Source organism: Theobroma cacao, chromosome 2 (assembly GCF_000208745.1).
Source record: "Theobroma cacao cultivar B97-61/B2 chromosome 2, Criollo_cocoa_genome_V2, whole genome shotgun sequence".
NCBI classification, from domain to species: Eukaryota; Viridiplantae; Streptophyta; class Magnoliopsida; order Malvales; family Malvaceae; genus Theobroma; species Theobroma cacao.
Window position 1 is genome coordinate 37,659,245 of NC_030851.1, and position 12,421 is coordinate 37,671,665.

Here is a 12,421-nt window from a genome sequence, read left to right on the forward strand (position 1 = left end):
TATTAAGCAGTTATTTTGATCTAATGGTTTTTTTTTTTTTTGCCTAGTTGTGTGAATGAATCTGTTTTGTGCAATCCTTTAATATTTTTTTGGAGAAAAGGAAAGAGTGGGGGGGATGTGGGGGAGGCAGTGATGGAGGTTTGGGGTTGGGTTTAAATGTATACTAGGAGAACACAGACTGAGGTCTAAAATTCATAGTCTTGTCCCCTTTATTAAATATAAGTTGATTGAACTGCTGCATTCTGATACATGTTATGTCAAAGATGAAAGTTTGTTAACCATGGATTATATCTATGCTGAATCATGTTCTCTAGTGCATAGATTCTAGAATCAGACTTTCTACTTGTTCTAGTTGATAGGATAAGGCCTGGCTGTTCTGCATTTATGTTAAAAACCTTTTTAAAAGTCAATAGTATTTGATATGTTGGTTAGTTAGCTATGGTTATTTGTGCATCAAGATGTTTCTAGAGTACCAAATCACTATATCAAGGAGTAGAATGATCAGAACTGCTCCTTTGCAACCCCTCCTTCCAAATTCTCCTTCATTCTTTTAGTTGCTAGCAGGGAGGAATAAGAGGAAAACTGTAGCAATAAGATCAAGAAACAATCTTCTTTTGCAGCTCCTCCAACCTTTTTTTTTCTTTTTGCTAGCAGGGAAGAAAAAGAGGAACATACATTGTGGAAAACCTAACAAAATGAAAAATAATTTCTGAAGCAATTTGAAAATGGCATATATTTATATTCTTTTTGAGGGCTATGACTGAAATTGTACGTAAGTATTCCCTATCTAATCTTTTCCTGCTTGCTTTATGTGCTTTGCTAGTTTGGTTCACTGGATGATAGAGGTTTTCATCTATTTGTTTGGTTGTTTAGGAGGTTGAGAGTGTAATCTGCTTTCTTTCCAACTTCTTTACCCACATGTTTTGATTTTTGTGTGGATTTATGGAAAAGACAACTCCTCACCATTGTTGTTGTGAAAAGAGAGCTTAGAGAAAGATGATTTCGTTGAAGGTATTAGTGGAAAGAAAGAAGTAACCTGGAGCAGTTAATAAACGTAGGCACTATGAGCATGACATTTATTGTGCTTTGATGAAAGTTGCATTACTTAGGAGATACAAAACAATTACAGTTTTAGCATCACTTGTGGAAATGCTGGGGCATTTGATTCTGTTGAGAGGTGTATTCCCCATCATTTACCTGCCTGTCACTCTTAAAAGTCAATGTTGTTCATGAAGTGCAGCTTTCTTAAGCAACTGAAAGTTAAACCGGGTAAGATGTCTATAAAATGTATAAAAGCATTCTGTTCACTAGGATTTGTGTAAACATTGTTTCCAAATTATTCTATATCTTTAGCAGAATAATATTGTCCTAAGGTCTATATGACATTGCCATGCTTAGTCAGGAATGTGTGCAGTATGCTGATCAAGGTGATCTGATATCATTTGAGTGCTGCATTAAGGACAGATTTTATTGTTTTTGTTAGGTGTGGTGCTATTTATTGTAAGATCCATTGGCATATGGTTAGCATTATAAAGAACAGATTTCTTCTTTTGTTTATCTGTTTGGTCCTTTCCTCCCATCCCCTGCTAAAGTGTGGCTTTTATAGTTGTTGGTAGGTTCTACAGCAAACTCTTGTTCAAACAATTTGAAGGCTTGTTGTTGTTTTGTTGTTATTATCAGGAATAATATTCTAAATTGTTTTGATAGATTAAGGCAAGTCAGTTGTTACCTGACATTTGAATCATCCATTGATTTTCTGGTAACAGGATTTATGGTATAGGTTGCCACATCAAAGTATATAACTGTACATACATGTCCATGTCAGCATGCATGCACTATCAAATCGTTTCTTTGGTGTGCTGCACATTTCTATCTCATTTTTGGTGGTTAACAATGAAAAACCCTTGCTCTTTTATTAGTAGTTGGCCTGAACTTGTTAAATGGAGCCAGATATTTGGTTGGGTGGTCTAAGAAGTAAACGAGGAGAGGTGTATCTGGATTCTGAGGGGCATTTTTGAGGTCCTTATTTTAGTCTTTTAAGATATTTGAGCATTGATATACTTTCAGCAAGTGTTTGTGGTTGTTACTTTGGAGATATCTATTTCTCAAAGTTGCCTAAAAATGAATGTCAATGTGAACATAGGCCAAACAATGATTTTGTTTCTTCTGAGGCCTCTTCAAAGGTTTTTATTATTCTAGTGGTAATTGTTTCTTGAGAAATATGGGTCTTTCAGAGCCTAGGATTCAAGAAAAATTTAGGTGTTATTATTAGTTAAAATATTAATTAAAATTTCATTTAGTTGATATTTTTGTTGTTTGATTTTTTAAATAAGTAAAAAAAATTAAAAAAATAAAAAAACAAAAACATCCATAAAAAGAAATTTAAATTAAAGTAATGAATAGTTTTGCTAAGGATTTTTTTTCTTTAAAAAAAAATCATTTTATGTTGAGCTTTTTTTTTTGTTGTTTTTTTTTGGTTTTTTTTTTTTTTTTTTTTTTTTTTNGGGTTGTTAAATAGTAATTTGAAAAAAGTGGGACTGGGACTGGGAGTGGGAGCTGAAGTTTTGTTTTGACTTCCACAAGAAGTAGAAGCTAAGCCTAATTTAGACATGTTTTGGTTAAAGATAAAGATGGCAACTCTTATCCTTTGACCTAAATAAGGACTAAGAACTTACGCAAAACAGCATTTTTATGACCTACCATGTATAAATTAGTAGGTCTCACCCTTAGATCATCTAATGAAATTTTGCAATCAGGACAGACAAATAGTGAAGACAAAAGTGTAAGGCCAAATAGTATTACTCGTAAACAATATATGAGATATACATAGCTGATGAGTTTCAATTAATTTTATGTCTAACTAAAGATATATACTCGATGACTGCAAATATAGATATGTTTTCACTGACAGTCTCTTGCTGGTAGTGAATTTCATTGTGCAGAGTTGCAGAGAACATATACATAAAGTGTGAAGATGCAAGCTTAGCTTTCAACTAGATAACTAACTCAGGCAGGTAAATTTTTCATTTGCAAGGCAGAACATGAAAAAGGAATGTGCAAACAGCTGTTGATGGTCAATTACATTTGCAAGTTGAAAGAATAGTACTAGAAAAATGCTTGATATTACTATGAGCTCCTCTCCATTGACTCTGGTAGTAGCATCTCTTTAGGAGAATCTGACTGTGCCTCTATCATACACTTATCTTGAGCAGAAAAGAAGACAGGCTTGGGAGGCATTTCCAGATCATCAATCTTACCTCGTAACATTTCCACGACTCTGGTCATCGAGGGGCGTTGCGATGCCTTGGTTTGAGTGCACCATAACCCAATTATCAACAACTTTCTAGCTATAGTGGCATCGCTTTTAGTCGCATTCTCAAGCTCTAAATCTCCTCTCTCATTCAGTTCATAGACCCAAGAAGGGAAATGAACTTTGCTTGAATTGATTGCATCTACATCGACTTTCCTTCTTTTACTTGCCAATTCTAGCAATAGCATCCCAAAACTATAAACATCCGATTTGCAAGAAACAGCTCCAAGACCCCTTGAAATCAATTCAGGTGCCATGTATCCAATTGTTTCACTTGTGGCACACATGGACATGAAATCATGCTTCTTGGGGTACAATTTTGCGAGGCAGAAGTCTGCTATTTTGGGGATGAAGTTCTGATCTAACAAAATATTTTGAGGTTTAATGTCGAAATGAACAATGCAAGCACCAGATCTTCCATGTAGGAACTCAATACCTTGTGCTGTTCCTAAAGCAATTTCATGAAGTTTCTCCCAACTAAACGAATGAGAGTTTGAGAAAATGTACTTGTCAAGAGATCCATTAGGCATGTATTGGGTGACAAGAGCATATTTAGATCCCTCAGAACAGAATCCTAGAAATGGTACCACATTCGGATGCTGAATCTTACTAATTGTAGAAACTTCATTTATAAAATTTTCTTCGCCAAGTTTAGAGCTCCCAAATATTTTAACAGCAATTGAGCAACCGCCAGGAAGCTGCCCTTTATAAACAGAACCAAAGCAACCTTGCCCTATTTTATCTTTGAAGTTGTTTGACATGGCAAGTATATCAGGATAAGTATACCTTTCTGGAGTTGAGGGGTGCGGATCCTGTGAAGAATTTTCTCTGACATCAATCTTCTTTCTCATAGTGAAGTATTTGTGGAGAATGAAAGCAAGTATGACCACTGGAAGGAGGATAAATCTGACAGTACCAATTATTGCTACAAAGCAGATATATATTGATATTTTTAGTTCAAGTAAATGAAGATTCTAAAAGAAAACTGAAATTTCAGCGAGGAAAAGAAAATATACCAAACAGAAACATTGCAACAAAATAAGTGTATATCAATCGAAGTTCAGCTTCGTAATCTGCATAAGTAAACAATATGTGAACACAAATATTAAGCTCCACACGATAAACAAAGAACCAATTCTGAAGAATTTAAGGATATAAGGATTCAAATGATTGAGAGAAGATTCAAAAAGAAGACAGGCTTACGAACCATATTCCTTTTCACATTTAAAGAGATAAGTTGTATCTCTAGTTTCATAGACGCAGCCACGGCCCTTTGCCCTGCAATCTCTACACTCAACCGACCATCTCATATCAAACCCTGATTCTTGCATCTTCAAGGCTGTTTCATAAGAAAGGTTCTTCACCGTAATTTCATAGAATGCAGGGACAGTTGAAATAACCTCGCAGGACTTTGGAACATCATTCGAGAATAAAGGGTACCCAGTTATATTGACATAAACAAGTGATGTATTTCCACTTAAACAGGGGACTCTGCTATTAGCCAGATCGCTGATATTGTTGGAACACCGAACAAAATTCAAAGCATACGAGTAATTGTAATTAACCAGTCCTGGATACCGGGCATCCATCTGCACTTCCTGGATTGATAATGATCTGTTAGGAAGACCGCAGCTTCCATTGGCTAAGTTAACATCAGCAACACGAATTGTGCGTTCGTCATAGGAAATTCTCTTCACGTAGTAAAACCCTCCATGGAAATTCAAGATAGTCTTATTGTTCTTGCAAGATAGTTGGAAATCAGGATCACCACAGCCATCTGGATCTTCCTTCAGGCGGAAAGGGTAGCTGATGTCATGGATATCTCCGCATGAAGATGAACATAGTTGTGGGTTTTTTCTTGCTTCAGTTGCGTTAATGAATAGAAAGATCAGCAAAGAAAACAGAGCTGAAAAATTTTTCATTCTGCTTCTGAAATCTCCTAGCGGACAACGATTGATGGGCCAGTAGGCAGATTGCTGAAGTTTTCGGGTCTCTTGAAGTTTATAGAACGCAAACGTTGAGAGAACTTTTTAACTTTGGTCAACAAGACGCGTTTTCTGCACAAAGGATTTTTCTGATGCTAATCACTAGTTATGTGGATTGTGGAATGTTAGTGAGAATGTTCAACCAATAACCATCACAAGTATTTCCAGGATTGACATTGACCCTGACTTTGATAGTCTTCATGACCCAATCGATCTCTATAGTTTGTATGTGCAGAATTCTTTATTAGTATTTGAAGTAATTTAAAGAGAAAAGGCAAAGAACTGAAGCTGATGTGGCAATAGTGAAAATCTAATTCTGTTCATTCTTGTAATGAAGTGTCTATCGGCTTGGACCTTTAGCATTTTAGATTAGGAAATGGTCCATTTAGTAGAATAAAGCTAATACATCAAATGCAATATGATATATGTTGTATGTTGTACAGAAAATCTGTTATGCTAAACATGCCCTTTGGCTCGGCAAAAGAGACTTCTTTTTTCCCATTCATGTTCAATCATCTACTCAAGCATTTGAATTAGTTGAAATGGATATCTGGGGACCCTCTTCGATTCCTACTATCAATAAACATCACTATTTTCTCCCCATGGTAGACGATTTTACCAAATTCACATAGATTTTCTATAATCAGTTTGATGTTTCAATTAAAGTCATAAGATCTGATAATGGATCTAAGTTAAATTTAATAGATTTTTACTCGTCAAGAGCATTATTCATCGCTTGTTCTATATAGGGTTCCTCAACAAAATAGAATAGTGGAAAGAAAGTATCAACACTAGTAAATTGTAGCTTTACTTTTTCAAGCTTTTCTATCTTTAAAATTTTGAGGAGAATCTGTTCTTGTGACTGCTCATCTTATAAATGGGATTCCCGGTTCAATTCTAAATAATAAAATACCATATGAACTATGGCTCAAAAGGTCACCCACCTATCCTCACCATAGAGTATTTGGCTTGTGTTTTGCTTCCACCTTATTTCAAAATAGAATAAAAAAAATTGATCTTAGAGCCCAAAAATGCATATTTATTGGATATTGTATTGGCACAAAAGGTTACAAGGTGTATGATCTTCCAAAGCACAAAATATTTGCTCTAGAGATGTAGTTTTCTATGAAAATGAATTCCCTTTTCAAAATCTGTCAAAAACAAATCATTTTATCAGTTGATGATAATCACGCGGTTGAGATTAATGATTCTGCATTGCCATTATGCTCTACTAAAAGACAATTTCATTTTGATAATTGTGATTGTTCACATACATCTTATTCTTCTAATCCAGTTTCAATTCTGCATCTGTTGAACCTACTTCTTCCAATGACGAAAATCCCCTCTACATTCACACAGTGATTTGCACAACTCAGTTCTCGATTCTGATCTAGTTCATGCTGCTGATACACCCATTCATCATAGTGTTTCTTTTCATGACCATATTATCCTTACTCAATTGGATGATCATTACATCCCTTCTAATTCTCATTTTGACCAATCTGTTCATAGCTCACCCTCACCAAGACCTAGACATAGCACTAGGATATCAAAACCACCTAAATACCTAGACTTTTACCAATATAAACTGCCCTCTAAAGCAAACAATGTATCTGCACATCCTATAAAAAATCATCTCTTCTAAAATCTAAACTGTCCACTTCATAAAAGGCATTCACAAATGCTTTGAACCAGATTTTTGAACCTCAAACCTTTCACCAAGTTGTCAAATTTGATCATTGAAATAATGCCATGAAAGAAGAATTGCAAGCTTTGGAGGAGAATGGTACTTGGATAATTGTGCCCCTATCATCAAATTCACACAACTTAGATGGCAGTATTGAGAGATGCGAAGTTAGACTTGTAACTAAGGCTACCATCAAAGAGAAGGTTTTAATTGTCAATAAATCTTTAGGGTGATTTGTGATACAAAAATTATGACTCAATTTTTTGTTGTTAATTAAAAGCAATTTGTCACTGGTTATGGAATTAAATGTGTTTTATCATTATTTATAATTAATTAATTTTACTTTGTTATTAATTATACAATAGATAAATTACTTTACAATTTTCATATAATCAACTGATGGTGTGTCCTAATAAATTATTAAAAATTTTTGAATTTTACCACTATTACTTTTATTGATTTGAGAAAAGAAGATTCAAAGTGTATTATTTTTTAACAGAAAGATCATACACCAATAATTGAATCAAATGTTTCAGTGTAACTTATATCATTACCTAAATATATTAATTATATGAGCAATCATTGGTTGCTATAAGGATATATGTTAAAATTCTTTGTACTTTTATGATCTCAAAATTTATTTATTAATTTATTTTATTATAGGATATAATTGTATATAAAAAATTATTTTAAACATAAAATTTATTTACTTTGTGATTTTTTATGAGAATATATCTTTTTTTGCATACATATATTTTACGGCCTTATATTTTAAATGATAAATAATTGAAAATTGAGCTTATTAATTATTTATTATAATTATGACTTCATACTAAATTATCCACATAGAATGAACTTGAGTAAACAACTATATATATGAAAAAGAAATACTAATTAAAACAAAACCGGAAATTATGTATGACAACAAATGTCAAGCGGGGTGCGTAAATGTTGTAGGATTTGATTATTTCAAGCGAGAAATGTTATGCCAGGTATTCAAAGAACAGTCGATGGGCTTCCTAACAGAGAAATCTACTCCCACAGTTTCAGTTCCAAATGAAATCGAAGAATTTGTAAATTTAATCCCCTAGCAGAATCTTCTCAACACTCTCTTGCTGGTAGTGAATTTCATTATACAGAGTTGCAAAGAACATATACATACAGTGTAAAGATGCAAGCTTAGTTTTCTACTAGAAAACTAGCTGAGACAAACACTAAATTTTTCATTTGCAAGGAAGAACAAAAAGGAATGTACGAACAGGTGTTGATGGTCAATTACAATAGCAAGTTGAAGGAATAGTACTAGAAAAATGCTTGGTATCTCTATGAGCTCCTCTCCATGGACTCTGGTATTAGTATCTCTTTTGGAGAATCTGATTCGGGCTCTATTACACACTTATCTTGGGCAGAAAAGAAGACAGGCTTGGGAGGCATTTCCAGATGATTCTCAATGTTCCTTGTAACCTTCCCACGACTCTGGTCAGTCTGTGAAGATTTTTCCCTGACATCAATCTTCTTTCTCATAGAGAAGTATGTGTGGAGAATCAAAGCAACTATAACCGGTGGAAGGAGGATGAATCTGATGACTGCACCAATTATTCCTACAAAGCAAATATATATTGACATTTTTAGTTCAAGTAAATGAAGATTCTAAAACAAAAAACTGAAATTTCAACGAGGAAATGGAAATATACCAGCCAGATTCACTGCAGCGAAAAGAGAGTATACCAATCGAACTACAGCTTCGTAATCTGCATAAATAAACAATATATTAATACAAAAATTAGGCTCCACGCATATTAAACAAAGAACCAATTCTGAAGAATTTAAGGATAGAAGGATTCAAACGACAAACAGCAGAGTAAGTTTTCAATTGTTTGAGAGAAGATTTAAAAAGAAACAGGCCTACTAACCATATTCCTCTTCGCATTGGAAGATATTGGTCGTATTAAATTTATTGACACAGCTACGACCCTTTGCCCTGCAATCTCTGCACTCAACCGACCATCTCATATCAAACCCTGATTCTTGCATCTTCAAGGCTGTCTCATAAGAAAGGTTCTGCACCATATTTTCATAGAATGCTGGGACAGTTGAAATGACCTTGCAGGGCTTTGGAACATCATACGAGTATAAAAAGGCCGAAGATACATTGACATAAACATGAGATGTATTTCCGCTCAAACAGGGTGCTCTGCTCTTAGCCAGATCGCTGATATTGTTGGAACACCGAACAAAATTCAAAGCATACCAGAAACTGTAATCAGCCAGTCCTGGATACCGAGCATCCATAAGCACTTCCTGCATTGATAATGATCTGTTAGGAAGACTGCAGCTTCCACTGGCTAAGTTAACATCAGCGACACGAATTGTGCGTTCGTCATAGGAAATTCTCTTCACGTAGTAAAACCCTCCATGGAAATTCAAGATAGTCTTATTGTTCTTGCAAGATAGTTGGAAATCAGGATCACCACAGCCAGCTGGATCTTCCTTCAGGCGGAAAGGGTAGCTGATGTCATGGATATCTCCGCATGAAGATGAACATATTTGTGGGTTTTTTCTTGCTTCAGTTGCGCTAATGAATAGAAAGATCAGCGAAGAGAGCAGGGCTGAAAAATTTTTCATTCTGCTTCTGAAATTTGCTAGTGGATAAGGATTGATGGGAAAGTAGGCAGATTCTTTCTTTTTTTTTTGGAAATTAGGAAAAGTAGGAGGAAGGTTTCCGGCCTCTTGAAGTTTATAGAACAAAAAAGTTGAGAGAAGTTTCAACTTTGGTCACCAAGACGCGTTTTCTGCACAAAGGGTTGTTCTCATGCTAATCAACACCCGTCGAAAGCAGGACCAGGGTGAAGTCATAGTATGTGGACTGTGGACAGTGGATGCTACGTGGGAATGTTCAACCAACAACCATCACATGTATTTCCAGGATTGACATTGACCCTGACTTTTGTAGTTTATTAAAAATGATATAATTCCATGATTTAAATTTCAAAATTTTAGCACGTAATATCCAATATCACATAATCGGTTTAATTGTTGACTGATGATGACCCAATTCATCTCTATAGTTTGTATCCAGAGATCTTTATTTGTAATATTAATTTTGATATGAGATGTTGTTATTCACTAACACAGGACATATATTATATATACTTTTTTAAAAAAAATTAAGAATCATTCATTTCAAAAAAGAAATCTATAAACAAAGACAGTAGATATGCGTATTTATAATATATTTTTTTTCTTTTTATAGATTTTTAGTAACTTAGGACATAATATTATATCTTGTTCTCTTCTATTTTCTTTGTTTATAGATGTTCCAAATTTTTTATTTTTTCTTTTAAATTTTGAACACCTAACGTTTTTTTTTTTTCATGATTTTCTTTTTGTTTTTGGACATTAAAAATGTACATCAATAATTTCAAATAAATCAGATGGGAGATAGAGAGGCGAAGAAGCAATTCATGAAAAAATCTATCCCAATATTTAATGCCAAAGCCAATTTGTTTACATCCTTTTCTTTATATTGTACTTGGTCAAGGGGGGTGGGTCAGCTTTATATTCTGGAGTCAATTTTGAAGTGGTCTTTAATTCATGACTTCATAGCTGGCCAATCATCAGATTCAAGAACAATCAAGATTGAAAGTTGATTCTCACGCATCATGAAAATGCTGCTTATAATTTCTTTTTATATATTTGGGCAAAGACCAAAACAATTGGATTGCACCTTTATCTAAATACGAGAGATTACATTTCCCAAGTCCAACTTGGGTTATTGCTAATCGAAAGAAGAAGAAAGCCATGAAGAAGCCCAACCCCCCAAAAATCAAAGAAATTAAGGAGAGAAAGATCTTTCTGCAAAATCTCTGAAATGGAAACTTGATATCCGTTTTTCTCAAGCCCAATCAACCATTTCTCTCATGATATCCATGCACCTTAATTAATCAAATGAAAACAATACATACATATATATATATATATATATATATAGATGGATATCCCATGAATTAAAAGAAGTTCATATCATGATGTCAATTCAATATATAAATCAGAAAAATATTAAGAATGTACTATAACTCTGATCTAATCAATTTTTTTTTTCTATGTATGTAATCCAATATGAATGGTCAGGAATTGAATGAAGGAACTGGAGAGCAGAGCTAGACACACACAATAATTGTTCCCACTGCTAGAAAGTAATTAAATCCGGAATTTCATAATGATTATAAACAGGCACATCAATGGGTACAAGAGGGAGATCTCTAGCGGCAGCAGCAGTATTCTTATGATTAGAGAAACCAGTATTCTCTCCATTGATCATTATAATATTTTCATCAAAAACCACCCATTTGTCCGTTATTATTGTCTTCAGAGCTCCCTTTGGTTCTTTCTGTTCAACAGTTGCATTATGTTCTTCTCTCACAACTATAGCCATTTGGTTGTTTTCCTTGAAACTCACGTCCTTGTATGTCTTCTCTGATGCCCCGTTGATTATTCTCTCAAGTTCCTGAACATCTTCCTCCGGAATCTGAGTAACTGTGGGGAATTCGTTGGCGTTTAAAACACCATATTCCTGGCAAAATTCGAAATATAGAGAAAGTTCCTCACCCTGCATCATTGCCTTTTGAAGAATCTTAAGGGCCATTACTGCTTCAACTTTACCAACTGAATATATTTTCATCAAAACCCTTGCAATCTCACTGCATATTTTGCTATAAACATCAAATATCTCAATGATGACACAATCCATGGCTTCCAGAATCAAACCAACCTTCATATTATCCGCTAGAGGCCTAATTTGAAGCAACATATCAAGCAAAGATTGCCATTTCTGCAGTTTCGAAAGCTGCTGCAGCATCAATGAAGGTTGCTCGTCCCTTTTGTTGTCTTGCTCAAACGAAACGATAGCTCTTTGATCTAGAAACGCAAAGTAAGCACGAATGAAAGCATTAAAACCCCACGTTTTGCTTGACCTGGAATGTCCGTCGCTGAAACTTGACATATCAAATGGCAAACGACCTATCTTTTGAACAGCTGGGACCTTACAACAAAAAACACCATGCATGAGCATCAACCCCTTGATGGCAACCACCCAGCTCTGCGTCTTCTCCATCCGTTTAGACAGACCCCAAATAAAAGGACGAAGGCTAATTGGCGACGCCCGAATCCACGAAAAGACTCTTTGGGCATTCCTTTTATCAATGAAATATTCATCGTGACTTGTGGCCTTGATGATGGCTGCCTCAAGATCAGGATTCCTGAAGGAACTCTTTCTGGAAAGATTGGCCACGACTATGCTGTTCCTGTCTTTGATAGCACCGGCGGCCCTCTTCCAAAGAGTCATCTTTTCGTGTTGAATCGTCGCACAAAGGGAAGGGAAAAGCAGCGGATTGGGGTGATGAAAACCCTTTCTCTCTCTATTTTAGCCCTGTGGTAGTT

The 12,421-nt window shown here is 34.9% G+C and overlaps 3 protein-coding genes across 3 annotated transcripts; all 3 read right to left on the bottom strand.

Moving 5' to 3' along the window:
• Positions 2,770-5,502, bottom strand: LOC18609984 (LEAF RUST 10 DISEASE-RESISTANCE LOCUS RECEPTOR-LIKE PROTEIN KINASE-like 2.4). The gene is made up of 3 exons (XM_007045376.2): positions 4,518-5,502; positions 4,327-4,383; positions 2,770-4,235 (listed from the first exon to the last, which is right to left on the bottom strand). The coding sequence occupies exons 1-3, from the start codon at positions 5,230-5,232 to the stop codon at positions 3,127-3,129; spliced, it is 1,881 nt and encodes a 626-aa protein (XP_007045438.2). The 5' UTR covers positions 5,233-5,502; the 3' UTR covers positions 2,770-3,126.
• On the bottom strand, positions 7,996-9,764 carry LOC18609983. Its single transcript, XM_018116281.1, has 3 exons — positions 8,896-9,764; positions 8,677-8,733; positions 7,996-8,583 (listed from the first exon to the last, which is right to left on the bottom strand). Exons 1-3 carry the CDS (start codon positions 9,605-9,607, stop codon positions 8,306-8,308), a joined length of 1,047 nt encoding a protein of 348 aa, XP_017971770.1. The 5' UTR covers positions 9,608-9,764; the 3' UTR covers positions 7,996-8,305.
• On the bottom strand, positions 10,995-12,421 carry LOC18609985 (putative clathrin assembly protein At1g25240). The gene has a single exon (XM_007045377.2). The coding sequence runs from the start codon at positions 12,324-12,326 to the stop codon at positions 11,172-11,174; it is 1,155 nt and encodes a 384-aa protein (XP_007045439.2). The 5' UTR covers positions 12,327-12,421; the 3' UTR covers positions 10,995-11,171.